At 44.8% G+C, this 16,748-nt stretch overlaps 1 protein-coding gene across 1 annotated transcript in view; it reads right to left on the minus strand.

Moving 5' to 3' along the window:
- FOXO1 (forkhead box O1) overlaps nt 1-16,748 on the minus strand; it is an 89,711-nt gene that overhangs the window by 3,449 nt on the left and 69,514 nt on the right. Inside the window, exon 2 of the mRNA XM_008521790.2 lies at nt 301-1,653. Coding sequence (XP_008520012.2) covers nt 319-1,653 — 1,335 coding nt within the window. The 3' untranslated portion in view covers nt 301-318. The remainder of the gene's footprint in view (nt 1-300; nt 1,654-16,748) is intronic.

Raw genomic sequence — 16,748 nt, forward strand, 5'->3', positions numbered from 1 at the left:
CAATATTTGATTTGTATCAAATGTATTCATTTATTGAAGAGCTACTAAAAAGATGCAGCCATCTAACTGTCAAAAGAGAATCTTTAAAGCAGTTAGAGGAAGCTTCCTCATGTTTAAGCTCAAAAGGAAAATTTATAAGCTGCAAAACGGGTAGAGAATGAATGATAAAAGATGCCTCTTCACGGGGCAGCCAGCTGAAATCCAAAAAGTCCTAAGTGTGGAAGGCACCTGGAAAGCCACTGTGTTCCTCCCTTTTAAGTTGTGTTTTCAGGAAGTCTTTTGATCTTGGGGTGATCTTACCTGCTCACTCACTCACTCTTAGCCTGACACCCAGCTGTGTGTCGTTGTCTTGACACTGTGCGGGAAGCTTTGGTTGGGCAACACATTGTCAAAGTTAAAATCCAATGTATCTCCATCCATGAGGTCGTTCCGAATGATGGACTCCATGTCACAGTCCAAGCGCTCAATAAACATGCCATCCAAGTCACTTGGGAGCTTCTCCTGGTGGAGAATGCCCATCCTGCCGTAGCCATTGCAGCTGCTCACCGAGGAATAGCCCCCCAGGGCGCTCATCTGCATGGGGTGGGGCAGAGGCACTTGTAAAGCTGTCTTCACTGGGGCCAATCGGTTCATACCCGAGGTGTGGGGCATGGTGTTAACCGCGTGGGGCAAGGCACGCCCATTAACTGCAGACGTCGGCTGAGCATGTCCAGGGTGGGTATGGGAGCTGGGACTCATCATTTTGTTATGAGATGCCTGGCTGCCATAGGCTGGCATGACCGAATTAGGGCCCATCAACACATTCTGGCCAAGGACCCGGCTGTTGGTTTGAGCCACCGCAGGATCAACCTGAGTCATAATGTCATTATGGGGAGGAGAGTCAGAAGTAAGTAATTCCTTCAAGAGCCCCGGTGCACAGTTATACTGATTCATACCTCCATAACTCGATTTGTTGTCCTGAAGTGTTTGCATAGGCATCTGGGGCAAAGGGCTCATGCCGGATTGGCCGTATGTGTATTTTTGGTAGTTTGGGCTGGGTGAATTCAGACTGGTGTTCGGTGGTGCAAAGGAGTAGCACGGCGTCTGCTGCATCATGGTGCCGGGTGAAGACTGGGTTGAAACAGTCAATGACGTTGGTGATGAGAGAAGGTTGAGATTATCCAGAAGATTTTCCATGTTTTCAGGATTGCTTATCTCAGACAAACTGGGCAGAGTAGAAGCCATCTTTGCGGCAGAGGGCGGGTACATAGAATGCACGTCCCCATCTCCAAGGTCATCCTGTTCGGTCATAATGGGAGAAAGTCTCCCACTAATGGTACTAGCATTTGAGCTAGTTCGAGGACGAAATGTACTCCAGTTATCAAAGTCATCATTGCTGTGAGAGCCAGGGCTTGCAGGCCACTTAGAAAACTGAGATCCCGGGCTGTCCCCAGCCCCCTCCTGGCCAGACTGGAGGGAGGCTTTCTTCTTGGCAGCCCGGCCCCGGCTCTTAGCAAATTTACTGTTGTTGTCCATGGATGCAGCTCTTCTCCTGGGGGATTTCCCACTCTTGCCTCCCTCTGGATTGAGCATCCACCAAGAACTTTTTCCAGTTCCTTCATTCTGCACACGAATGAACTTGCTGTGGAGGGACAGGTTATGACGAATTGAATTCTGTAAAGCAAAACATCACGTTAGGAATGCAATACTTCTCCACTTGGAAAACTTACTATTCAACAAAGATACATCATCACGTGGAAGACAAGTAACCTTTTAAAAGAGTTTATGGTACAGATTTCAACCTGAACAGTCATTATAGTTCAGAACTCCACTATAAAAGAGCTCAAACTAGTACAAGAGAAATCGTATCTGTAGGAGCCGGCCTTGTGGCCTAGTGGTTAGGTTCGGTGCGCTCCACTTTGGCAGCCCAGGTTTGGTTCCTGGGTGCAGACCTACACCACTCGTCAGTGGCCATTCTGTGGTGGCAACCCACACACAAAACAGAGAAAGATTGGCATAGATGTTAGCTCAGGGTGAATCTTCCTCAAGCAAAAAAGAAGAGGGAAGATTTGCAACAGATGTTAGCTCAGGGCGAATGTTCCTCAGCAAAAAAACAGAAAATAGTATCTGTATATTAATTTAATGAGGAGACAAAATTAAGTATGCATTATTGTAAATACCTTCTTTTATATAGCTACATTTTACAGAGAAATTACAGGAACTTGTCTTAAAACTACTGAAATTTTGCTTAGCTACAACGCTATGCAAATAGTACTCCATATCAAGGCACTATCAAAAACCCTTCCATTCTATCAACCCTAAAATTACTGCCAATTCTCTTCAGATTGCACATATGCCATTCACGCAGACCAAGAAGTTTGATATTTCTGGGCCCACATGATTACGGAAGATAGAAATGAGCAGGATATATTCTTAGTCAAGAATTAAAAGCCTAAAAATTAATAAGAACTAGATAGATTTACATCCTTTAAGTTCATTACGTAAATATAAGGAAAAGAGTCATTTTTTTTTATTTTAGAAAGTTGAACTGCCAAAAAGGGGAAAAATTTAAATTTAAGTGTTGTTTGCCACCCCCCTCCCCAAAAAATAACCAGTAGTATGCACCAGTTACCTCGATGACACTGCATCAGAGGTGACGTTCTGGCCAAAAAGAGGACCTGGGAAGGGAGTAAGTAGTGGAGACTACAAAGAGCCTGAGGTTTCGATCCGCCAAGCACAGCTCCATGACAAAGTGCGCCACGTACACCCCAGGAGACTAGGAAAGAAAACCAACTGCTTTTGACTTAGGGGGCTCTGCTGCTCACTGGCTACATAACCACGGTGAACTGCTCGGCCCCTGTATGCCTCAAGTTTCCTCACTGTAAAACAGAGATAGATAAAAGACCCTTGGAGGGTTGCTATATGGATTCACTGAGTTACAGGATGTAAACTGCTCAGCGGTGTCTGGTACATGATAAGCAGTCCCTGAGAATAAGGTATTAGATCCCGACTTTGGGGGCCCAGGATATCACCATTCTGAGCCCTGTTTCCCTCCTCCTATTCGCTGGGGTGCGGCTGCAGCATACAGGTATTACAGACACAAACCCACAACTCCAAACCCACGGTGAAGGGGGCTGGAGACGGTCCCAAGCTCCAGTAGAAGCAGTGGAGCCAGGCTGCCAACAGAAAGCCCCAATTTGATGCCCCTGCTGGACACTCGGTGAGACTGTCAGCATCCGGAGAGCCTCTGACACAAGCCTGGAAGAGGAAAAGTGGGCTCCTAAGAAGGAGGGACCTTGTCTTATAGCTTTTTGCCCCTAGCACAGGACAGGGCACACAGCAGACTCTTACTGTCTGCTCCTTCAGCAGCCTCTGGGCTCAGGTCCCTGATCCCAGGTCCAGGAGTGAGATTCTGGGTGTCCTAGATCCCTGGGAACAGGGCTGTGCACATGGCACCCAGACTTCCCTGGCCTCCTCTGCCAACTGGTGCAAGGCTCAGCTGATCAAGTTCCCTGAACCCCTGTGGGCCCCCTCCCTGACCACAAAAAGGCATTGGCTGAATTCGTGGTCACCCAGGGATGCAGCCAGAACACCCACATCCTCATGCCATCGATGTGGGATGCAGATGCCTGAGTGCCAATCATCGCGCCAGAACAAAGCCTTTGCACAGCAGGATAAGGCTGGGGCTCTAACACAAACCATAAGCTCAAGTTTTTTCTTGTTAAAGAAGGTAGGAAACAGAAAAGAAAAGAATCTCACTTTCTAAAGGGAGATACAAAAGTCAGAGTGAGGCCAGACAGTCAGAGCTAAGAAATCCACATTTCAAAATGCCCTCTGACCCTCTGTACTACATTCCACCCAAGGATTGCAACACAGCAGCTATGTGACAAGCCCTCTGCCAGGGCACACAAGGAGTGCGGGTCAGACAGGGCCCTGAACAGGAGTCTCCAGCCTGGATGCTGGATAGGTGTGTAAGCTGATGGCAGTGAGGATTTCTTTTGTTTCCAAGAATTCTCTCTTCCTCCCCACCTATGGATCTAACCCCAACTCAAGAGAAGCTTCCAGGAAGACGTGGCGGCTTTAAATCCATACAAGAACCCCTAAAAGAGGCCAAATACTACATTCCCCTAACATCCTATTCCAATCCCCTAAGACACCCCAAATCCTCTGGGAAGGTTTTACACACACACACACACACGCACATGCACGCTCCCATAGCCACAGCCTCATCTGCTGTGCCCACCACCACCAGCAAACCCAGTCCGGAATTCCTCCGCAAAGAAGCAGGCCTGCCCTGAGGGAAGCCTGGAATGGAGCCGAGTCCTCTGACCCTGCGACGTGTTCCATACACGAAAATTTAGGCATCTGCACGATATTCCATCATGACTATCTTGTTCTTTAACACAATAGACACACTGATAAGCTATGATGAAATCTCTGGAGGAAAGGAAGCTTGACTCCTGTCCCTGTCACATTTAGTTAATGATAAAGAAGGAAGATCTTCCTAGATAGTGGCTTCCTGGCCTCCTGCACTGACTGGGGGAGGGGGTCGCAGCTCCACAGCACACATAATTAAATCAGATTATTTGCAACTGCGATCGGGGGGACACTTTTAACAAGTCTGCAGAACACCTAACGATGAAATCTTTCAATAGTTCAGGAGGCGTTCACCAACTCAGGTGGGACATAGATATACTAACTCATTACTTTGATTTACCCAAAAAAGGCCCACGGCAATCCCTTACTTATCAAAACATTATGCTACATATTCTTCCAAGAGGACATTTCAGGTCGCTCTTTGAGTAACAGAGCTGTCTCCTAACTTTGCCAACAATTAAAAAAATTTTTTTCCAAACAGGAAAAGGTTTGCTGTGCAGGGCTTATTACATAAATTCCTGTTTTTCACGTAGCCAGCAGGACACTAAAGAAGCTATAATTTCCAATGGAGGTGGTAGGGAGTGGGGGTGTTGAATAGGTAAATCTTATAAAAATACATGTTGCTATTAATGATATGATGTCTGCCAATGTCTGCCGGACACAGCCGAGGCCGGAGGGAAGTGTAGTCCACCCGTGGAACTGGGCAGCAAAACCACACGTGACTGTCAGCACTGAGATCCTCAGGTCTTGAACTGTGAACAAATATTACACAGGGAAAGAGGGAGGGTGTGAGGACGGGACTCGCACACTGGAAACTAGGTACCCGAATCCTGAGTTTCTGCAGGACGCCACTAGAGAACAAGACAAGTCAGCAAATTTCCTCTCCACTAGCTGTCGTCCTCTGCAGCCGGGGCTTTCTGCTCGGGCTCAGGTGGCTTTCCTCTGCACATAACCGCTCTGTGACCTGCTCCCCCAGCATCTGTATGCCTGGCCACCCCAAGCAGTGCAGCCCATTCTTCTTGGGAAGCCTGACCCAGCAACCTCCACGGATCGCATTGGGGGAAGGAGTACCCTGAACACAGTATGCACTTGCTTGTTCAACTTGCTCTGCTGGCTGTTTCTAACTCTCAGGTGTCCTATTTTATGCCATCTAAACACTGGACTCAGCTCCTTAAAAGGCAAGGGGCCAGAGTCTATTATTTCCTAATTTCAAAGCCCCTCACAGATGCTCTACACACAAGATATATTCAATGAACGTCTGTTGATTGACATCCCCAAAACATCACAGGCAAGATGTGACATCTTACGCATCTCTTATCTATGCATTCTGTACCAATTTATGCCAAGTAACATTTATTAGGCCCTCTGTGCTAGGTGCAGCGAAGGACACAGAAGGAATTAGATACAGTCTGCCCTCTAGGTGTTTTATGATCAACCCGGGGAGAGAACAAGTCCACATAAATAGCCACTCAGGACAGAAAACGATGCACAAAGGACTGTCCAGGAGCACTGACTTTTTCCCACAAAAGGTCGCCCAACCCCTCAACTTCTGTCTCAGCCCAAGTGTCCCTTCTTTCCCGAAGCCTTTCCTGATAACCCCATCCCAGCCTGCAGCTAACACAGGACCTTGTTTACTCATACAATTATGACTCTGCTATGTCTGGTCCCTTGGGGGGCATGTCTGGCCCCCCACTACCCTGTAAGCTGCGTAACCTGGGGGACCTGGTCTGTCTTCATGTACACTGTATCCTCACAGCTCCATCACTGACTAGGCACCCAAGTATCTGTTAAGTGGATTAATAGGTCCTGCATTTACAGGGTTACTGCAAGACTACACGAGGTAACACATGTTACCTCAATCAATATTAGCTGATGTTATTATTGTTGTTATTATTAGGATGACGGTATCTTTAAAATAATATGTCTGTGTTTCACAAACTTATCTTACTATAAACATAAGTCTCATTTCTTTATAATCAACCTTGCACAGTTCCCACTAATATGAGACTTTTACCTGTCAGTTACTGGAAAAAACAGACCAGTTTTGGGGTCAGAGTTAAGATATTTTCTCTGCACTAGATAGTGTCTCAGATGCTGTGGACAGATGTTAAGGAAGGAACTCAGATACTAAAGCTGGTCTGTAAGGCGCTTGCTGGTCAGTGTCATTAGAACCCTGAGGTCTTCTCAAGGTGAGCTCGCTCTCGGAGCTCTGGATGCAGACAGCGTGCGGTGGGGGAAGTGGCAGCAGGTGCCGGAGCAGGGCTACTTCACCAGGCAACAGTCTGGAGCCTGCCTCCACGGAGCACGGTCATGACCGGGCTCAACTGGTCCACTGCCTTCCTGGCTGGAGGAAGCTAGGCCCTGAGGCTGGCCCCTAGAGACCGTCTGAGGATATGGGACAGAAACTGCCCCTCCTCAGGATGCTCCTAGCCCCACTGCCTAAAGAAAGATTCAGACAGCGTTGAAGTGCAAGAAGAAATCTTTATACCTTTCATTTACTTTAAATTTTTATCCCACTTTTTAAAAAATTTATATTTGCAATGTGTTATACAATGTACACATACATTAGTATAGTATAAATGAATAAATGTTCTATCAAAAAAGGTACGTGATTCTTAAAAAAAAACATTTAGAGACCACCAGTCTATTAGAGTAGACTTCTAGTCTACTAGAAGCCCCCACAAAGAAAACCAAGGGAGCAGAACCAGCCCTGGAGTTAAGTCCAACAAACTCTCCACCCGCCCAGGACTAGGCTGAAGACATGGTCTGGTCCAGACCTCTGGCTGCACCCATCTCCCTGCCCCAGGCTCCTTCCTGACCACCTCTCTTTACTCCGGGCTTCCCTGGACCCTCGCTCTCCTGAATCCTGCCTTCTGACCTGACCTGCCAGCTTGGCTCCACCCAGCCTGCCCCACTGGCATGTATGGAGACCACCACCTCTCAGCCAGGGGTCTTCCTATCGCTGCTCCATCCCACTTTTCTTTCTGCTAGGCAGTTCTAAGACCACTCTGCTCTTTGTGTTTAACCAGAAATAAAACAAAACCAGCAACTTAAGCTGAATCTATCTGGCTCAGGAACCCCTGGCCTTCACACTTTGTATTTTACCTTACAAAAACAGTTCACAAACTGTTTTCAATACATCCTCTGGTTCCGTCCTTGGAAGAGCCCTATAAGGCAGGTATTATTGGCCCTGTTTTAGAAATGGAAAACTGAGGCTCAGAAAATGAACTCCCCAGCTAGGACTCAAACAAAGGTTTCATAACTCTGCATGCAACACGGCTGCCAGCTGGAAAAACCGCGTCCTTGGCTTTGCCATCGCCACTGTTGAGCAGCAGCAAAGGAACATACTTAAGACTGAGGTTACATGTGCGCATCTTGAGGGAACGGAAACAATTCTGTTTACAAATACGAGTTTGCAAAACTCATTTTCTGCCCCAACAAGTAATACATTTACAAAATATGATTTGCTTTTAATCCGACTGGGTTACTCTCTGTGGCAGGAAACCATAGCAGCTGAAGTGTGAATTTCAGATGTTTGCATCGCCTGGGGGAAAGCTTGCATAAAGAGACTGTGGGGACCCGCAAGGAAAATGGAAAGGTCCCGAGAGAGGCCGCCACAGCCTAGAAGTGCCCACTGCCTGTGAGAGGGTGGGTGTGGCAACAGTGACCAAGTCAAACAAAGAGAACTTCAAACTAAGACACTGGAACACATGACTAAATGAACTTGCTGTTCTAGAAATTCTAGAAATTCTTTTAAAATGCTAGACAAACTAGACGAAATGCTTTTGGAAAAATCTAATTTGTGTGAACTTTGTCAACACGTGTGATTATTCTGTAGACTCCCAGAGTGGACTTCACTCCCTCCTCCTGCTTCCTCTCTATTACACCATCTCTTCCTGCACTTCTACAAGACGAAACAAACTGAGGAGAAAGTAGGAATAATCTCTGTTCAACACAGAGTTCCCACTAGAGTTGCTAATAAAACAACTTTGTAAAAATAATCCATTTTGCTTGCAAACAGAAGGAAAACGTGATCCTTTGCCAGTTTTTACAAGTGATGTCAATAGACAGCATATAAATTCAACTTATAAAAGTGTTGTAATAAAAGATCTGCTGTGAATAGCTAACCCACATGCTCAGATGCTAGACCCTGGCATTCAGCTCTTCTTCCCTAAGGCCGATTTCATTTCCCAGAAACTTGTCCTGCCCACCTGAACATCAATAGATTCCAAAGGCCACTCTCACCCCTGGTCTGCAGTGAGGATTCGGACTTCTCCACTAATCCCAGGGCAGTGGACTGAGAACTCACAACCTCACAGAACTTGCAAGCCAGGAAGGCACTAGGAATGCCATCTGGCCTAGCACACTCATTTTATATTAGGGAACATAGAATTCAGAAAGATTAAAATGCAAATGGAAAGCTATGGGCGTTCATTTACAAAAAGCAGACCCACATGGGCTTTCGTGCTAGAAGAAATGTAAGACAAGTATCAAGAACATACAGTGTCCTCCTCCAACCGAACCACTTCTTAGCTATAGGTTCTCAAATGGCTACGGGCACACATTTAGCTCTAAACAGCTTTATCTCTGACTCAAATCATTCCAAAAGAAGGAAAATACGACTACATTAAAGTAGCTTCTACTAAAAAAAGAATGTGGGAGATTGTGCTCTCGTATAAAACAGTACCAGAAGGACAAATGGAAGAACTCACAAGCACCCTGAGAAGGTCGAATCCAAGGTGAGACTAATCGGGGGGCCACTCCGAGCTGAGCCGGTTGATCTCACCAAGCCTGAGTCCTGACATCTGTGGCACGGTCGCGAGCATCACACAGGATGGTTAGGGACTGAACAGCACAGGATACAAGGAAGGTGCTTAGTGCACCACCTGACACGAAGCTGAAGAAAGCAAGCTTGGCTACTTTGTGATAGGAAGTAAAGGGATGTACAACCAGGAATCTTTAAGCCATCATGAATGGTTACAACTTGACCAAAAACCATTTAACACAAACTTCCTGCTTCACAGGCAGCCAGCCTTCCCCAGGCTTGTTTCCATGTCCTCACAACTGAGCTGCAATCCTTCATTTGGAGAAAAATTATGTTCTCCCCTTAAGAAGATGTTAAGTTAAAAAAAGGTGAGCATAGGGGCTGGCCCCGTGGCCGAGTGGTTAAGTTCGCGCGCTCCGCTGCAGGTGGCCCAGTGTTTCGTTGGTTCGAATCCTGGGCGCGGACATGGCACTGCTCATGAGACCACGCTGAGGCAGCGTCCCACATACCACAACTAGAAGAACACACAACGAAGAATATACAACTATGTACCGGGGGGCTTTGGGGAGAAAAAGGAAATAATAAAATCTTTAAAAAAAAAAAAAAAAAAAAGGTGAGCATTTAACTAGCGTGTGGGGTCGGCATTTTAGGTGACCTGAGTCAGAACACATGCGTCTATGAGATGGTTCAGGGAGAGGGAGATATGCCCGTCGACTGACGACAGATTATATCCAGGATGGCAATCACTAGAACAATGCTTTTTCTCATCTCTTCTCGAACACTACTCACCCACCACCGTTTACCTTACAGAGAACAAACCCTGAAAGAGGCCCCAAGAGGTGGCGGTTTTCAAGAATACATTGGAGGACAAAATGTTTGGTAAAGAAGTGAGTTACAAGTGAATGGGTCCATGGCATAAGGAAACAAAGAGTGAAGACAGGGACACTAGCATGGAAGGAAGGGCAAGGAGGAAACTTTGCAAGGAGAAAGCAGACAGTGCTCTGCGGTTTGCCTATCTTTAATAAGCTCTCATATTAGCCGAAAACCTAAATATTTCAGGGTAACACTTCACCCAATAACCGCACACATTTAGGATTTAAGAAAAAAAATCTTCAGGGATAGAACAGAAAATTTACTTAATGATATTAAAACTATCCCAAGCTTTTTGCTTCTCAGAAGGTCGTAATTATAAAGCAGCACAGTGTCGCCTCTGGCTGTGTCCCACAGGAAAACCCCCTATGGAAGAAAGCTACCATTCTATGAAAGGAAGGGCACAGTTCTAAATTTTCAGAATGTGAAAATGGAAGTCCTTCCTATATCACTTTAATGCCATGTGCTTTACAGACTATCAGAAACTAAGAAGCTCAACAAACAAAACCCAAAACAATCCAGGCGAGGCTAAAACCTTAGATGCCAGCATCTTCCCTTCTGTTCCAGATCATGAGGCATTTATCCTAACTGTGTTCCTTCTACAATTTCCCTAAATTTTTGTTGTTAGTGCCGTGGAGTCGATTCCAACTCCCGGCGGCACTGTGGACAGCAGAACGGAACCTGCCCGGTCTTTACGCGCCATCCTCTCACCTTCAGGCACACCACCAGACAACGCTCTGCTGCTCTTCACAGGGCTTTCATGGCCAATTGTTCCGGAAGTGGGTGGCCAGGTCCTTCTTCCTAGTCTGTCTTAGACTGGGCGCTCTGCTGAAACCTGTCCACCATGGGTCACCCTGCTGGTGTTTGAAATACCGGGGGCATCGCTTTCAGCATCACAGCAACATGCAGCCGCCACAGTATGACAACCAACAGATCAGTCGTGTGGTTCTCTGACCAGGAAAGGAACCCGGGCTGAGGCGCTGAGCGCCAGATCTTAACCACCAGATCACCTGTTAGAGTAAAGTCTGGAGAACAGAAACCACCTCAAGCTATTGTACACTGGAGCCTGATACTGCCAGACAAGCCAACAAAGCCAACTCTCAAATGAGTGTCATCAACCCTGGCTAATAAGGTCCCCGTGGTGGATATAAAGAGACTAAATTTCATTTAGCTAAAATTCTTTGAAATGCCTTTTTTTTTTTTTAAGGGATCTGTAGGCTACTAAGGGTTTCAAAGTGGAGCTTATTTCTCCTGGGATTAATTTAGTTTCCATGCAGCATGCAGGCATCCCTGGAGACTCTCTCCCTCGCCAGGGACGCAGAGAGACCCGGCACGGCCGAGTCCACAGCAGAGGGCCACAACTCCCCTGTGACCATCTGGGGACATAAAGGAGTCTATCCTTTCTGAAACTTCTATTTAATTAACGGCCCAGAATATGAACTCTTTGCTGCTCTTACCTAGTGACTGTCTCAGGTAGACAGAGCCCCCACCACAGAAGAATATTAAGAGGAAACTCATTTGTTGCTGAAGTGATTCTGCTGTTTCCTAATGAAAATCTCTATTTTATAGGCCTTACCATTTTTCTAATCTTCAATGGCTCTATAAACACACCGCTTTATAACGTAATTAGCCACCTTGTGTATCTAGCTACCCGAAGAAGGAGGCAAAACAAAATAAGAACCAAAAACAAACATATTAAGATTTACTCTCTTCTGATGAAGAACTTAAACTGGGCATAAAATGAAACACAGTATGCCAATAGTTTGATCAATTTTAAAGTTTTCTGAAGATACAGTGAATCTTTAAAAAATTTTTATTGAGTTAATGATAGGTTACAATCTTGTGAAATTTCAGTTGTACATTATCGTTTGTCAGTCGTGTTGTAGGTGCACCACTTCACCCTTTGTGCCCACCCCCCACCCCACCTTTCCCCTGGTAGCCACTAATCTGTTCTCTTTGTCTACATTTTTAAATTCCTCATATGAGTGGAGTCATACAGAGATTGCCCTTCTCTATCAGGCTTATTTCACTTAACATAATTCCCTCAAGGTCCATCCATGTTGTTGCAAATGGGACGATTTTGTTCTTTTTTACGGCTGAGTAGTATTCCATTGTATATATATACCACATCTTCTTTATCCAATCATCTGTTGATGGGCACTTAGGTTGCTTCCAAGTCTCGGCTACTGTAAATAATGCTGCAATGAACACTGGGGTGCATGGGACTTTTGGAATTGCTGACTTCAAGCTCTTTGGATAGATACCCAGTAGTGGGATATGAAGTTACAGTGAATTTTAAAGTATTTTATCAGTTAAACCTGTTCACGTTAGGTAATGTTTACTCAAGGTGTGTGCCCACACTGTTTACAAGAGTCACTGAAAAACGTTATGAATATAAATTCAAAGGCAAGACTGACAGATTAAAATCTCTAGGATAATATCCACTCACAGGATGTATCATCTAGAATTGTTTTTTATCCTAAATACGTTCACTCTCTCAAAATCAAGGGGAAAATGAATCCACTGAATGCATGATCATCTGTTTAGCAAATAGTACGAAGAACTACCACATTTAGTAAACAGAATTAAAAAGTATAAAATCTAGGTTTATGCACTTTTTTCTATTTTGGAACCCAAATATGATAAATCCAGATTACAAAAAGAACAGCACGTTGCAATAAAGTGTAACACTCTGAATTACATATTATTTGCAATGTAGAGTTTTCTCAGATACACAGAATCTTAAAACAAGCTTGCTTGCCCAATATCTGGTAAGGAGCCTAACGCAACAAGGACTTGCGACTGTTAAGTCTACACTGTTTGGGAGCTACCTCTGCAAAAATTCTTAAGAGCTTGTCCCGAGTCAAACAGCTGTAAAAATTCACTGGGTGACCCAGTACCAGCAAAATCATTTGGGCCCATTTACTTTATGATAAGTAAAATCCACCCCCCTCCCCCACCATAGGAGATCGGGCCTCAGCTAGGGCTGTCGCCAGGCGTCCTGCAGACATCAGGGATCCACCTCAGCGAGCGGACTGCAGGTACAGTAGGTCTGCCGCACAAGAGCCCTACTTCTCCACGCCATCCTTCCAAACAACGCTCCTTCAGCACCAGCAGGAGTCCACGCCACTTCGGCGACTCCAAAAGAACCTCAAACAAATGTTTTAGAAATGCAGCTTTCATTAAGTTCCCTGAAAGCCTACTAAATCATGCCCTCAAAGGCGTTCCACATGTGTCCACCCTAAAACCACACCTCCCCCCAGCACACACCCTCTGTACCTAACATGAGCCCTACACTTAACTTCTCAAGTAGGATTTGTCCACGGCTCTCACGGCAGCATGGTGCTATGCTTATCTGTAAGACCAAGTGTCCTCCCCAGAGCATTTTCACCTGTCTGAAAACTACGTCGACTGAACAGAAAAGCAGCCTGAGAAGAGGCCCCTCACCCTGTGTGGTCACTGACGCTCCACCAGAAGCAAGCACACTCCTGTTAGGGATGCCCGCAGGGACTTGGAGCCTAAATCAAGTCTCAGGTCAAGACCAAGAGAACATGCTTCCCCAAGATCATTCCTGGGCTCAGGGGATGCTGGAAGGCTCCAAGCTGAACTAGCTTGGAGACTTCCAGCATCCCCTGAGCTAGCCCTGGAAGCAGCTTTAGATGCCCTGGGGGCATCCCACTACGAATCCTTTAGGTTTCACTATTTTTGAGCTCAGCCCCAGGGCTGGGCTGGTCCATATTCTAGAGAGAAGAGAGGTCAGGTAGGACAAAAAGGATCCCCAAACCACCTGAGGATGCCCACTTGAGCAATTAGCAAACCTTACCATCTGTAAAGCTTTCCTTGTATTAAACTTTTACTGTAATCCTGAACTTATGTCCTCTTCGTAAACATGAACAATATTGTAGCCAAGAATTACAAGTTCAAGGCTATGTTTATAAATCTCCAAAGACAAAAACCTCACAGCTACTTATGGTAGTCATGAATATCATTTTTAGGAAGGCGTTGATCTTTTAAAATGTACTGGCTACACACAACACACACTGACCGTTTTGGGTTGAGAAAACAAAGAGAATATTTTGTACAGTTAGCTCTATCTTAAATACTTGGGGGGAAATTAGCAAAGGAAGAACGAATAAATGATTAAGTGAACTACTTCTTAGGATGATTCAAACCAATGGAAAACTTCTCACCCGGGCCCAAAATTAGTGGTGGTACACCCTAAAGTCCTCTTTGGAACTTTAGGGCTCATTGTTTTCAGTGTTATCACTTTGAATTTCCTCCAAAAGGGAACTGTGAATGGCAACCATTGTGGCTGGAATCTTGCACACAGTACAAATATTTTGTCTCTCTTCCAAGCTACTGCATTCAAGGATACTGTGAACCACAGCTACAATTTCCATCACAATGTATATTTTAGGACATTCAAGGGGGCCTTTTCTGCACTTTCTTACAATTATGCATTTGCCAATATGGTTCAGTATTAAGAGTCTTCACAGGAGTCAGGGCTTGTATTCGTGTCCAAGTTCATTCACTCCTCCAAGCAATCTGAGCAAGTCAGATGATGTCCTGGTGCCTCACCATCGTACAGTTCCCCAAAGGAGCGTCGTCAAGATTAAATGAGAACATGTTCGGAAACCACACAGCATATTAAGAACGTAAAAAACACTAACAATTTCAAGCATATTAGGGAATTCTTCTAGGAATTCTTGATACTCTAGAACAAAAGCAAGGTTTTCTAGAAGATGTTGGTCCCATTGCTGCAGATCTTAAATGCCTACGAGCAGTGAGATCAGTCAAACAGGCCACTGCAGCATCTCACCTCCTCTCGAAACCACAGGCAGTCTCTCTGGTATTAATTTTCTTTATTACCGAGAATAATAATAAAATTGAATTCTGACAACTTAGTTAAGACTGTAATGGATCCTTTAGAATTGTTAGTGGTTGAACAAAATTTGAGACAATCATTCTTCAGTGTAATCCTACGCCCCAAAAGATAAGAAGTTTCACATTTAACCAAGTCCATGATACATTTCTATCAAAGGATTCATGAAGACAGATACCAATATACTAGAGAACCATTTTAGTTCTCAAAAGTAGGTATAAATTAAGCTGGAGTAGCATGCAATTTTAGAACAAAACATTTTCTTTAAAAGAATTTTCTAGATTGGGTTATTTAGCTCTTTGTTTATTTAATTATAAACACACCTGAGTATTCCAAAAGGACCACAAGGTGAAGTGGGGCTGGAACAGAATGTGTCCAATGAGTCAGTCCCACCCCAGCCAGTGTCAGACCACTGCTTTCTTGGTGGGAGGGGAGAGGGAACCAGGGAGCAAGGATCTCCCAGGACCCTGAGTCAGTCATTTTTATTGGGAATACAAAAGAAGGTAAACTTTTAACCTTTATTTTTATCATTGAAGAATCCACCCAAAATTAATCAAGAAACTGAGCAAAGCCAGTTGAAGTGGGTCTAATGTAAACTATTTAAATCCACCAATAATCTCAGAAAGTAATTTATTTCCATTCACATTTCAATAACATAAATTAGGGTCTTTTAATTCAACGAAATTAAAAGCCGTCAATGTCATTTTCATTCAACAAGTATTTATGGAGCCCCTACAGTATACTAGGTACTATGGACACAACAAAGTAGCATAAGGCTCTTTCCTGCCTCCAAGGGTCACATATGACTGACAAGACAAATATGTAAGGTTGCACATGCTCACAATAAGACAGGAAAGACCCTCGACTGGAGTAAGGACATGAGGAAAAGCAAGATTCGAATTGCTGGATAAAAAGGGAAGGGAATTCTTGATGTGAGGGCAGCACGTGAATCACAGTCAACGGGTACACTACGTGGTGGTGAAGAACACGTGCTCTAAAACCACACAGACCTGGATTCAAATCCAGTTGCCACTACATACTGCCACAGTGATCCTGGGCAAGTGACTTTCAGTCTAACACAGCATTTATCTTACTGAGTCACTGCAGTAAATGCTCAGTGTGCACAAGGTGCCCAGCAAATACGAGCTAGTGGTATTTCTGAGAAAATTATTTTAAAAGCACTAACAAGACATGTCTGGAGAAGAAAGATGAGGTAACTGTGGCTGTACGCAAGTGCAGATATAGAAAGAGGGGAAATAAAGGGACTTTAAAAAACAAGCTGGGAGCTTGTATTTTATCCTACCTGCAAGACACAGGAGAGCAACTGAAAGATCAGAAGAAAGTTATGGCAAGGAACCTACAGGAAAGCACCAACCTGTCTTCCCACGACATGGTGGCAGAGAAGGAGAATTTGTGCCCTGCTTGGAAGGCAGATATTTTTGATTATCCAAAAATTTAAACACATGTGGGCATCTGCATTTCTATGTGCATATAAATTTTTATCGATAAGCAAAAGCATCTCAGGGAGGTGCTGTCTTCTGGTATGGCTCTCCCCTACCCCGAAAGGTGTCCTTGGTTGTTGCCGTTTGTGTGGAGAGGACGGCCTCAAGGAACAAGCGTCACCTTCAGGACTTCATCTATCTACCTGAAAATGATGGGGTTTTAGATTAAAGCAGCTGTTTGACTTCTGTCTCATGACTTGAATGTCACTTGGTTATTTTGCAACTTGTAGCATAACCTCTGATTTTTCCCTAGTCAGAGGAAGGCAGGATACTGGGGCAAAGACCACTTGTTTTGAAAACAAATTTTAAATTTCTCCCTTCGTGAAATCTAGTGTGTTTTCATTCTTTTATCCATCGTTCACAACATTTGGCT

Source organism: Equus przewalskii, chromosome 16, assembly GCF_037783145.1.
Source record: "Equus przewalskii isolate Varuska chromosome 16, EquPr2, whole genome shotgun sequence".
NCBI classification, from domain to species: domain Eukaryota; kingdom Metazoa; phylum Chordata; class Mammalia; order Perissodactyla; family Equidae; genus Equus; species Equus przewalskii.